A 14,751-nucleotide genomic window follows, 5' to 3' on the forward strand; every position below is an offset into this window, starting at 1 on the left:
TCTCGTATATTATATATAGATATACAGCAGGTTCAATAGATTCAACTAACTCAGTACTTTCTATTTTGATTCATAAGTACATTTGCAAAAGTATTTAAAAAATACTCGTATGTATATATATTGATGAGACTCTATATTGAATCCACTAATTATAAATACCAAATTCGCTTCTGGATATTATTTATTCAATGATACAATGGACCTTATGTTATATATTTTGAAACAGAAGAAAATTGTAATAGTATATCGGAAAGCTTCCCTTGTGGCTTGTGGAAGCTCTACCATGTAGAGAGTGATTATTGAAGCTGACAGATTAGAAAGAAAGAACAAAACTACAAAATAAACCATGTAACTTTAAAGAAAAGCAATACATAATGAGATTTCTATTTACTACTCCATTTTATTGTAGCATTTTCTATTTTTCTGGACGAAACAATGGATAGATTAAAACATTATTAATCCATGTGTCAGTCAAAGACGAAATATTTGCACGTTTTTTCGGGAGCTGAATCTTCCGAAGCAGTAGCTCTTGTTGAAAGTGTCTGGCAAGACAAAATTAACTTGCATTAATCTTTTCCACTTAGCAACAAAAAACTGTAAATAATTTATAAAAATTCCTGGATTTTTTTGTTGCGCACATGTTAATTTTCTTGGCCCCAATGATTGTCCAGATGTTTGAAATCCTAAGAGCAGACGGATTTAACTCATAAGTCATATCATTATGCTGATCAGCGATCACTAGTTCTCTACCAGGAAAAAGTTAAATGAAATTGGAACACTTCTATCATTTCTCAACTGAACAATGGCATTCGATTATATCACTCAATTCACACAAATTTCCCAATTTACTTTTAACTCTAAATAACAATGTGTTATATGCTTCTATGTATAACCACCAGATAGCTTGCAGGCGGAGTGGCATGATCCATTCTCTTTTAAACAAACTTATACAGGAAATTAAGCACTAAATCAAACATCCACCGTTCAACTTAAGGGTAAAGTATAGCAAAATGTGCACCATTTCAACCAAAAAAAAAAAAAAAACTGAAAACTAATCCCAAAGAAAAAAAAAAAAAAGGAGAACAGAAAACTAACAAATGAACTTTAGACTTTCACCGAGTAGAAGCAGCCTCAGTGAAAACTTGCTGAACAAGAATCACAATGTGAACTTTATTACCAAAAAATGGTATAATACTATCCCCGCTGGAAAAAGATTAGCTTGACTGTGCTTTCGGAAGTAAATAAACAACACTTTGTCCGACAAAAGGGACACAAAAAGTTTTAAAATTCTTTATTCCCTTCTCAAGATTCTCTATTGAGAAGCTCCCTCTTTCTTGCTCTGTCGTTTTCCCGCTATTAAGCAGCTTGTAAAGGTGGTGGCCAAATAATCAAAGTGATCCTTCAGTGCTTACTCAACTGACGAATGACATAATGAAGAATACCTCCATGGTTGAAATAGGCCAACTCCACCTGTATGAGACAAAAGCTCTTAAATGTCTATTTTACCAAGAGTAAATGAAGGGTGAAGGAGAATTTATATGGGATATTTCTTGCTGTTGTGACAGTCTGCAACAGGAATAGGTGGACAACCCGTGCAGGATTATATGGAGATCATATCTCTGTGTGTATCGCCTTATGTGATTTAGAAGTTATATGACAGAGTGACAGATACAGATCTTTCATTTCTTATTTGAGCAGTGAAGCTAGTCTAAGAAGTGGATAAGCATTTTTCCGCCTTCTCTGAGGGTGATGAAAGAGAGTCCTATGCCCCAATCATCTTAAAAGTAAATGTTGATTACTACAAAAGGATGAACCAAGAGTTACTGTTCAAACAATAATAATCACTACTATTATGCCCCAATCCCAAACTAGTTGGGGTCAGGGTCAGCTATATGAATCTTCATTATCCATGTCACTCCGTTTAACAAGTCACAATCTAATAACCATGATTTACTGCCCATATGGATTCTAAATTTTCCAACAATCTCATTTTAGCCAAGTATTCTAGATCTTTACACCCTATCTTATGACGACGCTTCGATCCCAAACTAGTTAGGGGTGACTATATGAAACCTATATATCCAATTGCGCACATTGCATTTTACTACTAAATAATGTCTTAAAACCGAAAAATATTGACATCCTTGCTCAAGTTCCGTAAAAAGACCCGCAAGATTTAAGTACCAAATTCTTTAGGGCCCTAATTTAAAGACACAAAACATGGCTTTAAGAATAAATTTCTTTTTTTTTTTTAATTTTGTTCTTCACCTTTCCTTCAGCACTATAGGCAAAGACTTGTAAAGAAACTCAACACTGTCAAAGAGGCAGCATTTTTATCATGCAAAGCAATTGTCATATCAACATCTTTCACACAATGAAACATCAGGAAATAAGATCAATAACTGAACACAAAAGAGAGCTAGGTGTACCTCAGTGTCAAACCGCACTACACAGGTGAAGGATTTTCCAGTATCTGTACGTACAGTGACGTCTTGACCTGGACGGATATCACTAATATTTTCTGGAAGATCAATAGTATATCGCTCGTGACCAGTCAATCCAAGTGTATCTGCATCCTCCCCAGCCTTAAAACATAGAGGCACAATACCCATTCCTACCAAGTTGCTGCGGTGAATCCTCTCAAAGCTCTTAGCAATTACAGCTTTAACTCCCTGTTAAATTGATCTTTATAAGTAAGGAAATCCAATGGTAAAAAAAAAAGAAAAAGACAGGATCAACCAAGTCAAGAAGAAAAGCTCAAGAAACCCACCAACAACATTGGGCCCTTGGCAGCCCAATCTCGGGAGCTTCCACTTCCATATTCAGCTCCAGCCAAGATAATAGTGTTTTCCCCAGCGGATTTGTATTTCTAAAGGCATCATGTGTTTAAGAAGTGTCAACATAAAACGGCAAAAGATGCACAATGCAAACTGTATCTTTGATGAAATCAGTATTTGAACCATTAAGAAACAAAAAGAGGAAAGTACCATTGCAGCATCAAACACAGACAGTTTTTCTCCCGAGGGAATGTGGACCGTCTTTGGACCAACTTCCCCGTTTAACAGCTTGTTTACAATACGGATATTGGCGAAAGTACCCCTAGCCATAATTTCATCATTACCACGACGGCTACCGTATGAGTTGAAGTCCCTGCGATCGACACCTCGCTCCATAAGGTACCTAGCGGCAGGGCTATCTTTATGAATGCTTCCGGCAGGTGAAATGTGATCCGTAGTAATACTGTCACCAAAGTTCAGCAAGCAGTAGGCATCCTTCACGCCATGGGGCCCAGGAGGATCCATGGTCATACCCTTGAAATATGGTGGCTCATGAATGTATGTAGAATTAGAGTCCCAGGAGTACAGCTTCCCTTCTGGCACAGATAATTCATTCCACATGGTATTTCCCTTTGTAATAGCTTCATAAGTACTCTTGAACATGTCTGGCAATACATTTGATTGAACAGCCTAAAAAGGAAAGTTCCATGGTAAATTCTCTCTTTTCGTTATTGATCACAGGTACATAAGCACATAATAACCGGATACATACCTCAGCAATTTCTTCATTTGATGGCCATATATCCCTGAAGTACACTTCCTTACCATCCTTTCCCACTCCAATTGGATCTTTCTCAAAGTCGATATCAACCTGCAAAGTATTGGCAGTTTTCAATCAGCGACATAAGTACACATGATAATGAACAATTTATCCTGACATGTTAAACATCCATGAATATTTTTCACAATATCAAAGGCCAAGACCAATAAACTTCAACCGGGAATCTAGCTTTCGAGCCCTGTTTTCTTTTATTGTATTCGTGCTCCTGGGAGCAATGCAGCTTGCACCAGGCTGACTAATGTCTAAACACATTCCAGGTAAGCCTAAAGCATGATGCCTTTCACTTACTAAAATGCATAACCTTTTTTTAACTTGAAATATATTCTATCCTCCTTTTCACCTACTACAAAGAACAATATTAAGGTACAAGTAATTCTCCAGATAAATTCATCATATAACTACTTACAGTGCCAGCAAGCGCATACGCAACCACCAAAGGAGGTGAAGCAAGATAGTTTGCCCTTGTCAGGGCATGAACACGCCCCTCAAAGTTTCGATTTCCGGAGAGTACAGCAGCAGCAACAATGTCTGCAGAATACATACATTTTGAATTAGTCAAACAATATACCGAAATTATCATGACCTAGACAGAGTCCAGACAGTAATATTTTAAATAATCAATTATATGGACTTGCCATTCTCTGATATGGCAGAAGCAACAGATTCATCCAAGTCACCGGAGTTCCCGATACAAGTGGTACAGCCATAGCCAACAATGTTGAAACCTTGCTGATTTAAATACTTCTGCAGGCCACTGTTTGGTGCAGAAAATAGCATATTACGATAGTTTCAAATAAGTCTGGGTTAGTAAAAACTTTTTTCTCTCTGAAACTACCAATCAATACCTCTGGAGTAAATATTTTGTAACAACACCAGATCCAGGAGCAAGGCTTGTTTTAACCCATGGTTTAACCTGGCAAAGTAATCAGGAATAAGGATTAAGAAGGCATGCCTAAACCTATTATCAAATAAAAAGGCAAGTGTATGGAGTAGAACTAACATGTAGACCCAGCTCAGAAGCCTTTTTGGCAACCAGAGCTGCCCCTAGCATAACGCTGGGATTGGATGTATTTGTGCAACTTGTGATAGCAGCAATCACAACACTGCCATGTTTGAGCTCTGCAGGTTGCCCGTGGAAGGAAAACTTAGCCACTTTATCTTGCACCTCTTTTGGCACAGCAAAGCCCTGCATCAATGTAAAGCAAGTTGTATTAGCATTTCCAGAAATCAGAAGCTGGGGTTGGATACTTTATAGTCACATAAATTTATGTTACATGTTGATCAACCAAGAGCACTACTAAATGGCAAATATCAAAACGAATAGCTCACTCACCTTGAACCCAACTTTGTTATCTAGGCAAGCATGCCAGTCAGACTTCATTTCTTTCAGAGGCACACGGTCATGAGGTCTATAAAGGAAAACAAACATGTTATATGGACCTTATAGTACATTTTGCATCTTAAATCAGAATTCATCCAAGCTCGAAAAGTACCTCTTTGGCCCTGACATACATGGTTCAACATCGGCAAGGTCTAGGTTCAAATAAGAAGAGTACATTTTTTCTGGTTGAGGCTGAAACAATTTTTATTTAAAATTGTAAGGAAAAGTAACAATTATCCAATAGATTAGATCACAATCTTCATTCATTTGCCAAATAAAGATTCTCATACTGAAACTAGAGTAACCGCAACTGAAGCAGGATAGGAAACTAACCTCATTATAGTCGACAAACATATGATTTGCACGGAGATATGCCTCTACCATTCCAACCTAGTTTTTGAACTGGGTTAGCCACGTATAAAATATCATACTCTATCTTCAATTAACGCTAACAAATGTCTGAACACTTACTGTTTCATCACTTCTCCCAGTTAATTTGAGATATTGCAGGGTAACATGATCTACAGGGAAGAAACCCATAGTTGCACCATATTCAGGAGACATGTTGGCAATGGTGGCCCTGTCAGCCAATGAAAGCCCACTCATTCCATCACCTACATGGAAACAGACAAGTAGTCAAGTCCTTGTCTGGTGGACCTATTAAGCAATAGATAAACTATTTGCATGGCAAACTTAGTCGAAGTTCATGTATCTACCATAGAATTCAACAAACTTTCCAACAACACCATGCTTCCTCAGCATTTGAGTGACAGTTAGGACCAAGTCAGTGGCAGTCACGCCATTTCGCAATTTCCCTGATAGCTTGAACCCGACAACTCCAGGCAACACCATGCTCATTGGCTGCCAGTATCCAGAAGAAAACATTACAAAAGTGCCATCCGAAGTGCAAATATCCAACTAAGTATAGTATTTGTCACAATTTAATAGACAACAATTTTTTTTAGAGATACATCAAGCAGACAGAAGAACAGGCAAGGTGTAGAACCACAGGAAAGGCGGTATTGTTTCCCGCTCAGATTAAGTGAACACAGTGCATACTATTCTAAGATGAGGTAAAATAACATCCTATTCCAACTTGATCTGATTTTTATTGGAAGATAGGTGGCTACAGGCACTAAATGCTGAATGGAGAAAGTATAACCAAAACTCACTTTTTCTTTACAAGTTAGAACCACAACTACCCTTCCAACTTTTTCAAGAATAAAATGATAAATTTAGTCTTTTGTTATTGTCAAAATAGAGTCAAATGGACACACGAAACTAGTTGAATGCTTTAACTACATGAAGACTCATGAGTAACCATCTTCATTTGGATGACTTCATGAATCACCAAAACCTTCTGAATACATAGAAATTTGAGAAAATCCCAAAAATGGGAATTTAGAAATGGGTCAGCGGATGCAACGTAAAACCATCTGTAAGAAAAGAAGTAATACAAGGTCAAAAGTCCTATGTAATCCACTATCATGCTCATCTCTAATCTAGAGTATTAAGTGTAAAGCAAAACTTTACTCCCTTGCTTTGGCTTGGCACGGTTATGTAGGAGTACAAAAAATGTCATGTTTAGTCTCTAATAAGGAGAGAATATGTGTACTTCTTAAACTCATGTAACTTTATACACTGCTTGATGTCCCTCTATTAACTTCTACATGCGCCAGTCACCAATCTCATGGATATTCTGCGCTAGGAAAGATATGACAAAGTGCAGACATGAACACGACTCACAAAAGCAAAGTGGGACACTTTAACATAGGCATAGCTATCTAATCTTTGCAGCAATACACGAATAAACCAGGATTCAGCAAGAGATAAAAGGATGCTCATGGCAATGATAGCTGCATACCTGGCCAAGCATTGCAGCTTCTGCCTCAATACCTCCGACTCCCCAGCCAGCAACTCCTAGCCCATCGATCATGGTGGTGTGGGAATCTGTTCCGACCACGCTATCTGGGTAGAGCAAGCCTTCCCTATTAAAGACAACCCTTCCAAGATATTCAAGATTCACCTAAAATTACAGCGCAGAAAAATATTATCCGCTTTGCAAATGTGTTCAGAAGGATAAATAAGAAAAGCAAAACCCGGAATCCCACTGCATATCCGCTAACAACGGAAGATAAGTAAGAACATATAAAGTTAAGAATTCAGGATTGAAGAAATAGGTAGAGCACAGCACAACTATCATTCAACAAAACCAGCAGCATAGGCAGCTAAGTCACATTCCGTTTTCAGGTCCAATACCTGATGCACAATACCAGACCCAGGTGGAACAACAAGCATGTTGTCGAAAGCATTGGATCCCCACTTAAGAAAAGCAAATCTCTCCTTGTTTCTTTTGAATTCAAGCTCCATATTAGCCTGGACTGCATTTTCTGACCTTGTTACATCAACTTGAACTGAGTGATCAATAACTAGGTCTACTGGAACCTGAAATGATATTCAAGAAAAATAAGTCACCATGAAGTACGAATATATTCATTCACAATAAGAACATTAAGGGAAGTGTAACCAAGGAAATTAAGCATATAAGTGTTAGTGATAAATAAGACAATATATAATCACAATGTAATTCAATGCTTTTGAACTGAAGTAAATATAAGCAACTCACTAAATGAAAGTTATTTTGCCTTATCAAAAAAATTATAAAAGCAACTGACAGCATTCCTCCACTTTTTATCAAATTTCAGCATTAACTATCATTGTTATACAGAGAGCTCAAATGCTTTATAATTCATCAAGAGACTTTGCCACAATGCACTAATTAGAAAGTATCATACCAATGGATTGATCTTCTCAGAATCACTGCCAAGGTTGTTCATGGCATCACGCATGCAAGCAAGGTCCACCACAGCTGGTACACCAGTAAAATCCTGCCAACAAGATAAATGAAATCAGATTAAAAACCGCAGCTCATCCGCACTTACATTCTTTTTCTTTCTCCTTTTACATTGAAGAAATGCAAAAGTCCAGTACCTGCAGCAAGACACGGGCAGGCTTGAAGGGTATCTCCACAAGCTTAGGTGCAGATTTTTCCCAGTCGATAATCTTCTCAACATCTTCCTTTTTCACTTGAAAGTTGTCACAATTACGGATTGCTGATTCGAGAAGAATTCTAATAGAATATGGCAGCTTGTCTGTCACATAGCATTCAATAAACCAATAAAAGTTAATAATCAAACACTTCAAGGATACAGAAGTTACTCCCTCCCTCAGATTCATAATAAGTGTCCACTTAGCTTTTTTATTTTGGTACAAAATAATTGTCCACTTACATAATCAAGAAGGAATTAGTTATTTTCTGCCAAATTTACCCCTATTTAGATAAGTGAGTTTTTATGTAATCAAGAAACTATATTACATAGGCACTAGTATTTAATTAAGGGTAGTTTAATCAAAACACCTATTTTTTCTAGGAGTTAGTATTTTCTTAAAGGGTGCGCAAAAGGCTAAGTGGACACTTATTTTGAACCAGGAGGAGTATTAAACATTTAAGTAAGACACAAATCAAATTGAATATAAGAATGTATCAAGGTATGGTAAAAAAAAACAACTTCGAGTAAAAAAGAATATATTAAAGGGCCTGATAAGTTACCAATCCTGGGATCATTGAGAGCAGGTAGGCTATAGAACTTTCCAAATTCACCACCTCCAGGCTTTGGAAGACCAGTAAGGATTCCCTTAAATGGATTCTCTGCAGCTGTATCCATCACAAAAAAGAATCAGATTCTTGACTTTCTAGTAAGAATTGATTCAGTCACAACTCTTAGTAATACTTTACATAAACATCTTTTAAGTTTTTACTAAAATATCCAACAACAACAACAACAAGCCCAGTATAATCCCACTATGTGGGGCACTAAAATATCCAACCACAAACACAAATGATTAAAAATGATATATCTTAAGTCAACTTCAAAAGTCTCCAATCATAGGTCCTACCACCACGTTCCACTAACATTTGTCTCAATTTGCGAATTATTATTAAAAATAAAGCATATTCTTTCCATTTCCTCCCTCCGTTTCAATTTGTTTGTCTTAGTTACTATTTGGACAGTAAAGTATTATTTTCTTTAATCAAAATTTTGTCAAATATCTTCTAAATATTTTGAATTGTAACTCCTGTGACTTATACTACTTTTTATATACTCCTTCCATTCACTTCTAATATGAGAAACAATTTCAACTTATAGTATTTTTCGTACAACTTTTGAATATCTAAATATTAATTCTAAAATTTTGAATTAGTCTAATACAATTTAGATCCGAAGATTACTCAAATTGACTCTCTATTAGTTCCGAATCAAGGCAGATAATTGAAGGGTGAAAAGACGAAAGTACCCATGGTAGCGAGTTTGCGATGGAAACCGTTGAGAGCGGGTGAAGCAGTCCTGATCTGAGAAGTAAGACTTATCGGTGACTTCCAATCTACACCGTGACTCCACCGCGGCACGGAGCAACGCACTGACCGGAGCGTGGATGAAAATCGCTGCTGATTAGATAGAGTCGACGAAGCGGCACGACAAGGAGGCGCGTGTGCAGCAGTGGAGGAGGAAGCGAGTGGCCTGGAGATAGTAGAAGATGCTCTCAAGAGTGATGAAGAGTATTTGCGAGCTGTATTACTATACATGACTCTCTTCTTATATTGCCAATTTTATTTTGTTTTTTTTTGCAGATCACATTCAAATCAAATAAGTATATGGATATGTTTTGGTAGGTCGTTACCTAGGGTTGTGTGCCAGTATTTCTACAAGGACAAAAAGGGAATTGATGATGGAAGAAGGAGATGAAGATGGTGACGAAGAAGATAATAAGGTGATGAGATTTGTGAATGATTGATTGAAAGAGGAAAATTTTGTTTTTGAAATGGGAAGTAGTGCCTAAGCTGCGGCACAACACATGGAGCAAAAAGCTTGGCTGGCTATGCGTTATGGTGTCTTTTTTGTTTTTATATAAGAGGAGAAGAAATGAGAAATTTAAGATGAATATATATATGATGATTAGGTCAAAATTATATCTATTTATGCGCTACTTTGTTTTCACATTACAAAAAATTAAATTCTGTTATAAACTGCTTGTACATATTGTCCGTTTTAGCGCACCTCACGGCTTTAAAACGCGTATATAAGTAAAGGCTTCAGGCCCAGCTTATAAGCACGCACACAATCCCGTGTGCGAGCGATGTGGGAACTTCAAGTTCACAACACACCCCCTCATCGCGAGTATCGTGCTGATAACGTGTTATAAACTGCTTGTACATATTGTCCGCTTTGGCGCACCTCACGGTTTTCAAACGCGTATACAAGTAAAGGCTTCAGGCCCCGCTTATAAGCACGCACACAATCCCGTGTGCGAGCGATGTGGGAACTAATATACGCGTTTTAAAGCCGTGAGGTGCGCCAAAGCGGACAATATGTACAAGCAGTTTATAACACGTTATCAGCACGATGCTCGCAATGAGGGGGTGTGTTGTGAACTGGAAGTTCCCACATCGCTCGCACACGGGATTGTGTGCGTGCTTATAAGTTGGGCCTGAAGCCTTTACTTGTATACGCGTTTGAAAACCGTGAGGGGCCTGAAGTTCTCAAAGCGGACAGTTTATACAAGTGAGCTATGGTGCCTGGTGGCCCTCCTCTTTCGTATACGCGTTTTAAAGCCATGAGGTGCGCCAAAGCGGACAATATGTACAAGCAGTTTATAACACGTTATCAGCACGATGCTCGCGATGAGGGGGTGTGTTGTGAACTTGAAGTTCCCACATCGCTCGCACACGGGATTGTGTGTGTGCTTATAAGCTGGGCCTGAAGCCTTTACTTGTATACGCGTTTTAAAGCCGTGAGGTGCGCCAAAGCGGACAATATGTACAAGCAGTTTATAACAAATTTTTTTTTTTTTTTTTGGAAGATTCGTTTGCCCTGTGAAAATGTCTACGTATCTTTTTTTCTTTTTTCTTGTGCTATTATTCCTTCACTCTTCCATTAACCGAAACTTTGAAAACATAAAGAGTTAAAAGGGATTATTTTCTATTATTATGCAAAGCAAAAAAAGAAAATACTCCCTAAAGAAAATTAACACTATGAAAATTGTGTAAAAATTCATTAGTTTTGATGGAAAACTAAGAATTGTTTGCGTCCTATTGATGTGCAAAAAGAGTAGTTTGATTATGAGAATTGCCTTCCTCCTCGATATGATTTGCTGTTTTTTTCCTATGAAATCTTTCATGTAACATTTACAAATGCTATCTACATTATTACCATGTAGTATCTTTTTCTTTTAGTTTTACTGTAATAAGAAAAAAGTCAATCCTCTATATAGTATTGTAATAGCATCTAAATGTGTTAATGTCACGGGATTGGTCAAATCGTCTGTGAATACATAAACTGCATGAATAGAGGAAACTTATCTGGGTTGAATAATTGATGCAATTATCATTTTTATTTTTCAATCTAACTAAATAATGAGGGAGTGTTCTATTTTAAAAAAATTAAAATGTAGATAAAGAAAGAAATGAAAATGAAATGAGATTATTAATGGGGCTTGTGGCACACTACCACAGGCCACGAGTCATCGGTGTAAAATTGCATCAAGTCCTTCTATTTCTTCTTACTTTTCTTTTTTTCCCCACTATTTATTATTTTGTTGCACAATTATTCAAACATTTGGCCCCATAACAATCAGTTAGTATTACATAATGTGCATTATTTTAAATGCGAAAATGAGGACAGCGATGAGGAAATAAGATTTTTGACCTCTTATAATTTGAATAAAAAAAAATATCTTTTTCAGATCTCTTATATGATTTTTTTCAAATCTCTTATCTAAAAAAAATGAAGATCTTTATAAAAAGGTTATAAAATTAAAAAAAAATTATAAAGGACTAAAAATTCATTTCTCTATTCAACAAAAAGCCACGATTAAACGAATGAAGTCATGTGTTCACTACCCTGGCCAAAAAAGGAGACGAATCATTATCTTCTATGAAAAGATTTTGGGAAAAATTTTGATTCTTCGAAGAAAGAAAAAGCATATGCTTCCTGGTCCTAAATTACCCACCATCAAGGGTGTATTTGGTGCGAAGGAAATATTTTTTATATTTTATTGGTTAAAATATTTTTAACTTTTTTAAAATGATAAAAATGTTTTCCGGATAAATAAAAAATAAGCCAATAAGTTTTTTTAAAATTATTTTTTTATTACATAGGGGGTAGGGGAAGGAAAAATGAGGAAGGGGATTATAATGTGGGGATTCGAACCCTCACCGTAGCCAACCAACTTAGGTACTAGATCCCTACCACCAATAAGTTTCATATGTGTCATTCAATGGTATTTATCACCCCCTCCTACCCTCTATCGCCCCCTGCTCTAGGCTCTCGCCCCGGCCCTAGGCTCCCACCTCTCGGTCTCTGGCACCCACACACCTACCCTTACTCCAACACTCCGCATTCCGACGCGCCTTGCAAACATCCCAACCAACACCAACACTTCTGATCCCATCAAGATAGATTCAGAATTTAAATTTTATAGATTCAACCTTTAAAATTCTTATTGAATTCTTTATATTTTTAAAATTATGGGTCCATATCTATTATTTGTTCCATATTTGTAGTTTTTTACACATAATTTATATTTCGTGTCGAAAGTACTCAGTTCAAATGAATTCAATATCAATACTCTATATCCGCCTCTGCCCTCGCACTCCTCCACTCCACCCACTCATCATATAGTGTTTACTTAGAATCATATATAAATGTCTTTTAGATAAAAAAAAAAAAATTGTACTTTTAGAACATCAGAAAAAATAAGAAGAAAATCATTTATTTCCGAGAAAAATATTTTTCTCGCTACCGAACACACCCCAAGTTCCTTTTTAACTTCTTTTTTGTTTCAAAGTTATTTACATTAAACCAGTAAACATATGGTACCTGCCTTTCAAACGTACAAAAGTAAGTACAATTAATCTTTTTTATAAGAATATATACATAAAATAAAAAGAAAAAAGAAAAAAAGTCCGAGTAAAAAATTTAAAACTCGAGTGGAAAATTAGGTATGGGAAAGGAACGGTGACGGTTCCCCGACTAAAGAAACATGCGAATGGGCACCCCAAATTATTAAGGGCTTTTACAATACCCTTGGGCCTCTGTTCTCCAATAAAATTCATTTGTTTCTTTTTTTTTATAAATGCATATTTTTAGTAATATTTCTTAGTCTTATTTATTCATGTCGAAAGTGAAATGTGTAGTAGGACGAATGAACTTTTCTTCCAGGCTGACCTTTCTCTTGTTCTCACTGTCCAAATTAGACACCAAAAGACTTTTCTTTTTTATTTTTTATTTAAGAAAAGCCATGGAATTGAATGGTGTCTTGACACTAATTTTGTTGGCTCTCGGAACAAGTGTTTTTCGTATTTAATTTTAAAAAATGTTAGATTTATCTAGTTGATGTATAATTTTTTTTTTTTTTGGTCAAATTGTTAAGAGCCTAACATGGAAGTAGAGTGCCGAATTGAATGTGATGAACGAACGTAACTAAAAGTTGTTGAGTTCAAATTCTTAAAACTGTGATTCAAGTGGTGAATATCTTTGTATGCATCAACTCTTGAATCAATTACACCAAGTAATCGAATTTTTATAAACAAATGTTTAAACCAGAGACTTATTAGAGCATTCTCAAACATGTGAGACGAATTTTTTCCTTTTTTGTAGTATTTCTTGAGTAATTTATGAATAAACAAATATTACATTAAGTAAACATCTAAATGCCATTTGTCGTGTCAATTTGTACTCAGAAAATTGATCGAAGCCACATAAAAAAAGGTTAATTGATAACTCTGGTAAAAAGAACAATATTTGCCGATAAAAGGAGAATTACAAGGTATACGAGGGGAAAAGTCCACCGCATCATAAGAAATTATTGACAGTCATTGACACAAAATTAAAGCGTCTAATAAAATAGGGAATTATATATAAGTGATTGTCCTAATCACGATCAGACATATGATAATCTTTTGCGTTGTTTAAAGGGTTAGTTTCCAAACTATTTTTTTCAATTTGTTTCTAATGTCTGCCACCTCATGACTCACCCCTCAATTCCCAACTCCTCCCCAATCCCCACGCCCCAACACCCCCCACCCCCACCCCCACCCCCACCCCAAAAAAAAAGAGGAAAAGAAAGAGAATTAAGTTATTTTTAATTAGTAAGACGGTCCATACTTTCTCGTCATCGAACCAAGCTAATTTTAATCAGTACTTTGTGTCTTTGTCCATGCTTTTTTAACGTAAGCCATGTGATAAATTTATTTGCAAACCGTTGAAATTAGCTTATTTTAAAAGTACATATTTGTATTTAAAAAATATTTTTTCAAAAAAGGCTTTAGACACATTGTATTTGGTTAAATCATTTGAAAAGTGCTTTTATTAGTAATTTATATTTGTCCAATGGTTTGAAAAAATAATTTGAAGTGTCAAACTACTAAAAAACATGTTACTACTAATTAGTTTGGTAAAAATTGATTTTTTTTTTCCTATGGATAATCTTGTCCTGAGAAATCAAAAGCACTTACTACTACTACTATTATTATTGTTATATTTGGAAAACTACTCTTTTCAACTTCTATTCAAAAGATTAAAAAAGTAGTTTACGTTATTATTAAAACTACTTATTTCTTCATCAAAAGCTTAACAAAACACTTTCATTCTCTAAAAGAGGTATTTTTGTCTATGGCAAAGATAAACAATTGT

At 36.0% G+C, this 14,751-nt stretch overlaps 1 protein-coding gene across 1 annotated transcript; it reads right to left on the bottom strand.

The window, feature by feature from the left end:
• Positions 1 to 1,146: 1,146 nt before the first annotated feature.
• Positions 1,147 to 9,970, bottom strand: LOC132617880 (aconitate hydratase, cytoplasmic). The gene is made up of 20 exons (XM_060332950.1): positions 9,356 to 9,970; positions 8,610 to 8,714; positions 7,991 to 8,151; positions 7,795 to 7,887; positions 7,259 to 7,444; positions 6,864 to 7,025; positions 5,716 to 5,860; positions 5,471 to 5,613; positions 5,333 to 5,389; positions 5,112 to 5,191; positions 4,952 to 5,027; positions 4,619 to 4,804; positions 4,464 to 4,531; positions 4,254 to 4,372; positions 4,025 to 4,146; positions 3,550 to 3,648; positions 2,988 to 3,467; positions 2,771 to 2,869; positions 2,430 to 2,672; positions 1,147 to 1,470 (listed from the first exon to the last, which is right to left on the bottom strand). The coding sequence occupies exons 1-20, from the start codon at positions 9,642 to 9,644 to the stop codon at positions 1,402 to 1,404; spliced, it is 2,982 nt and encodes a 993-aa protein (XP_060188933.1). The 5' UTR covers positions 9,645 to 9,970; the 3' UTR covers positions 1,147 to 1,401.
• Between the last annotated feature and the right edge of the window lie 4,781 nt (positions 9,971 to 14,751).

The sequence above is a fragment of the Lycium barbarum genome, chromosome 11, assembly GCF_019175385.1.
Source record: "Lycium barbarum isolate Lr01 chromosome 11, ASM1917538v2, whole genome shotgun sequence".
In the NCBI taxonomy this organism is placed as follows: domain Eukaryota; kingdom Viridiplantae; phylum Streptophyta; class Magnoliopsida; order Solanales; family Solanaceae; genus Lycium; species Lycium barbarum.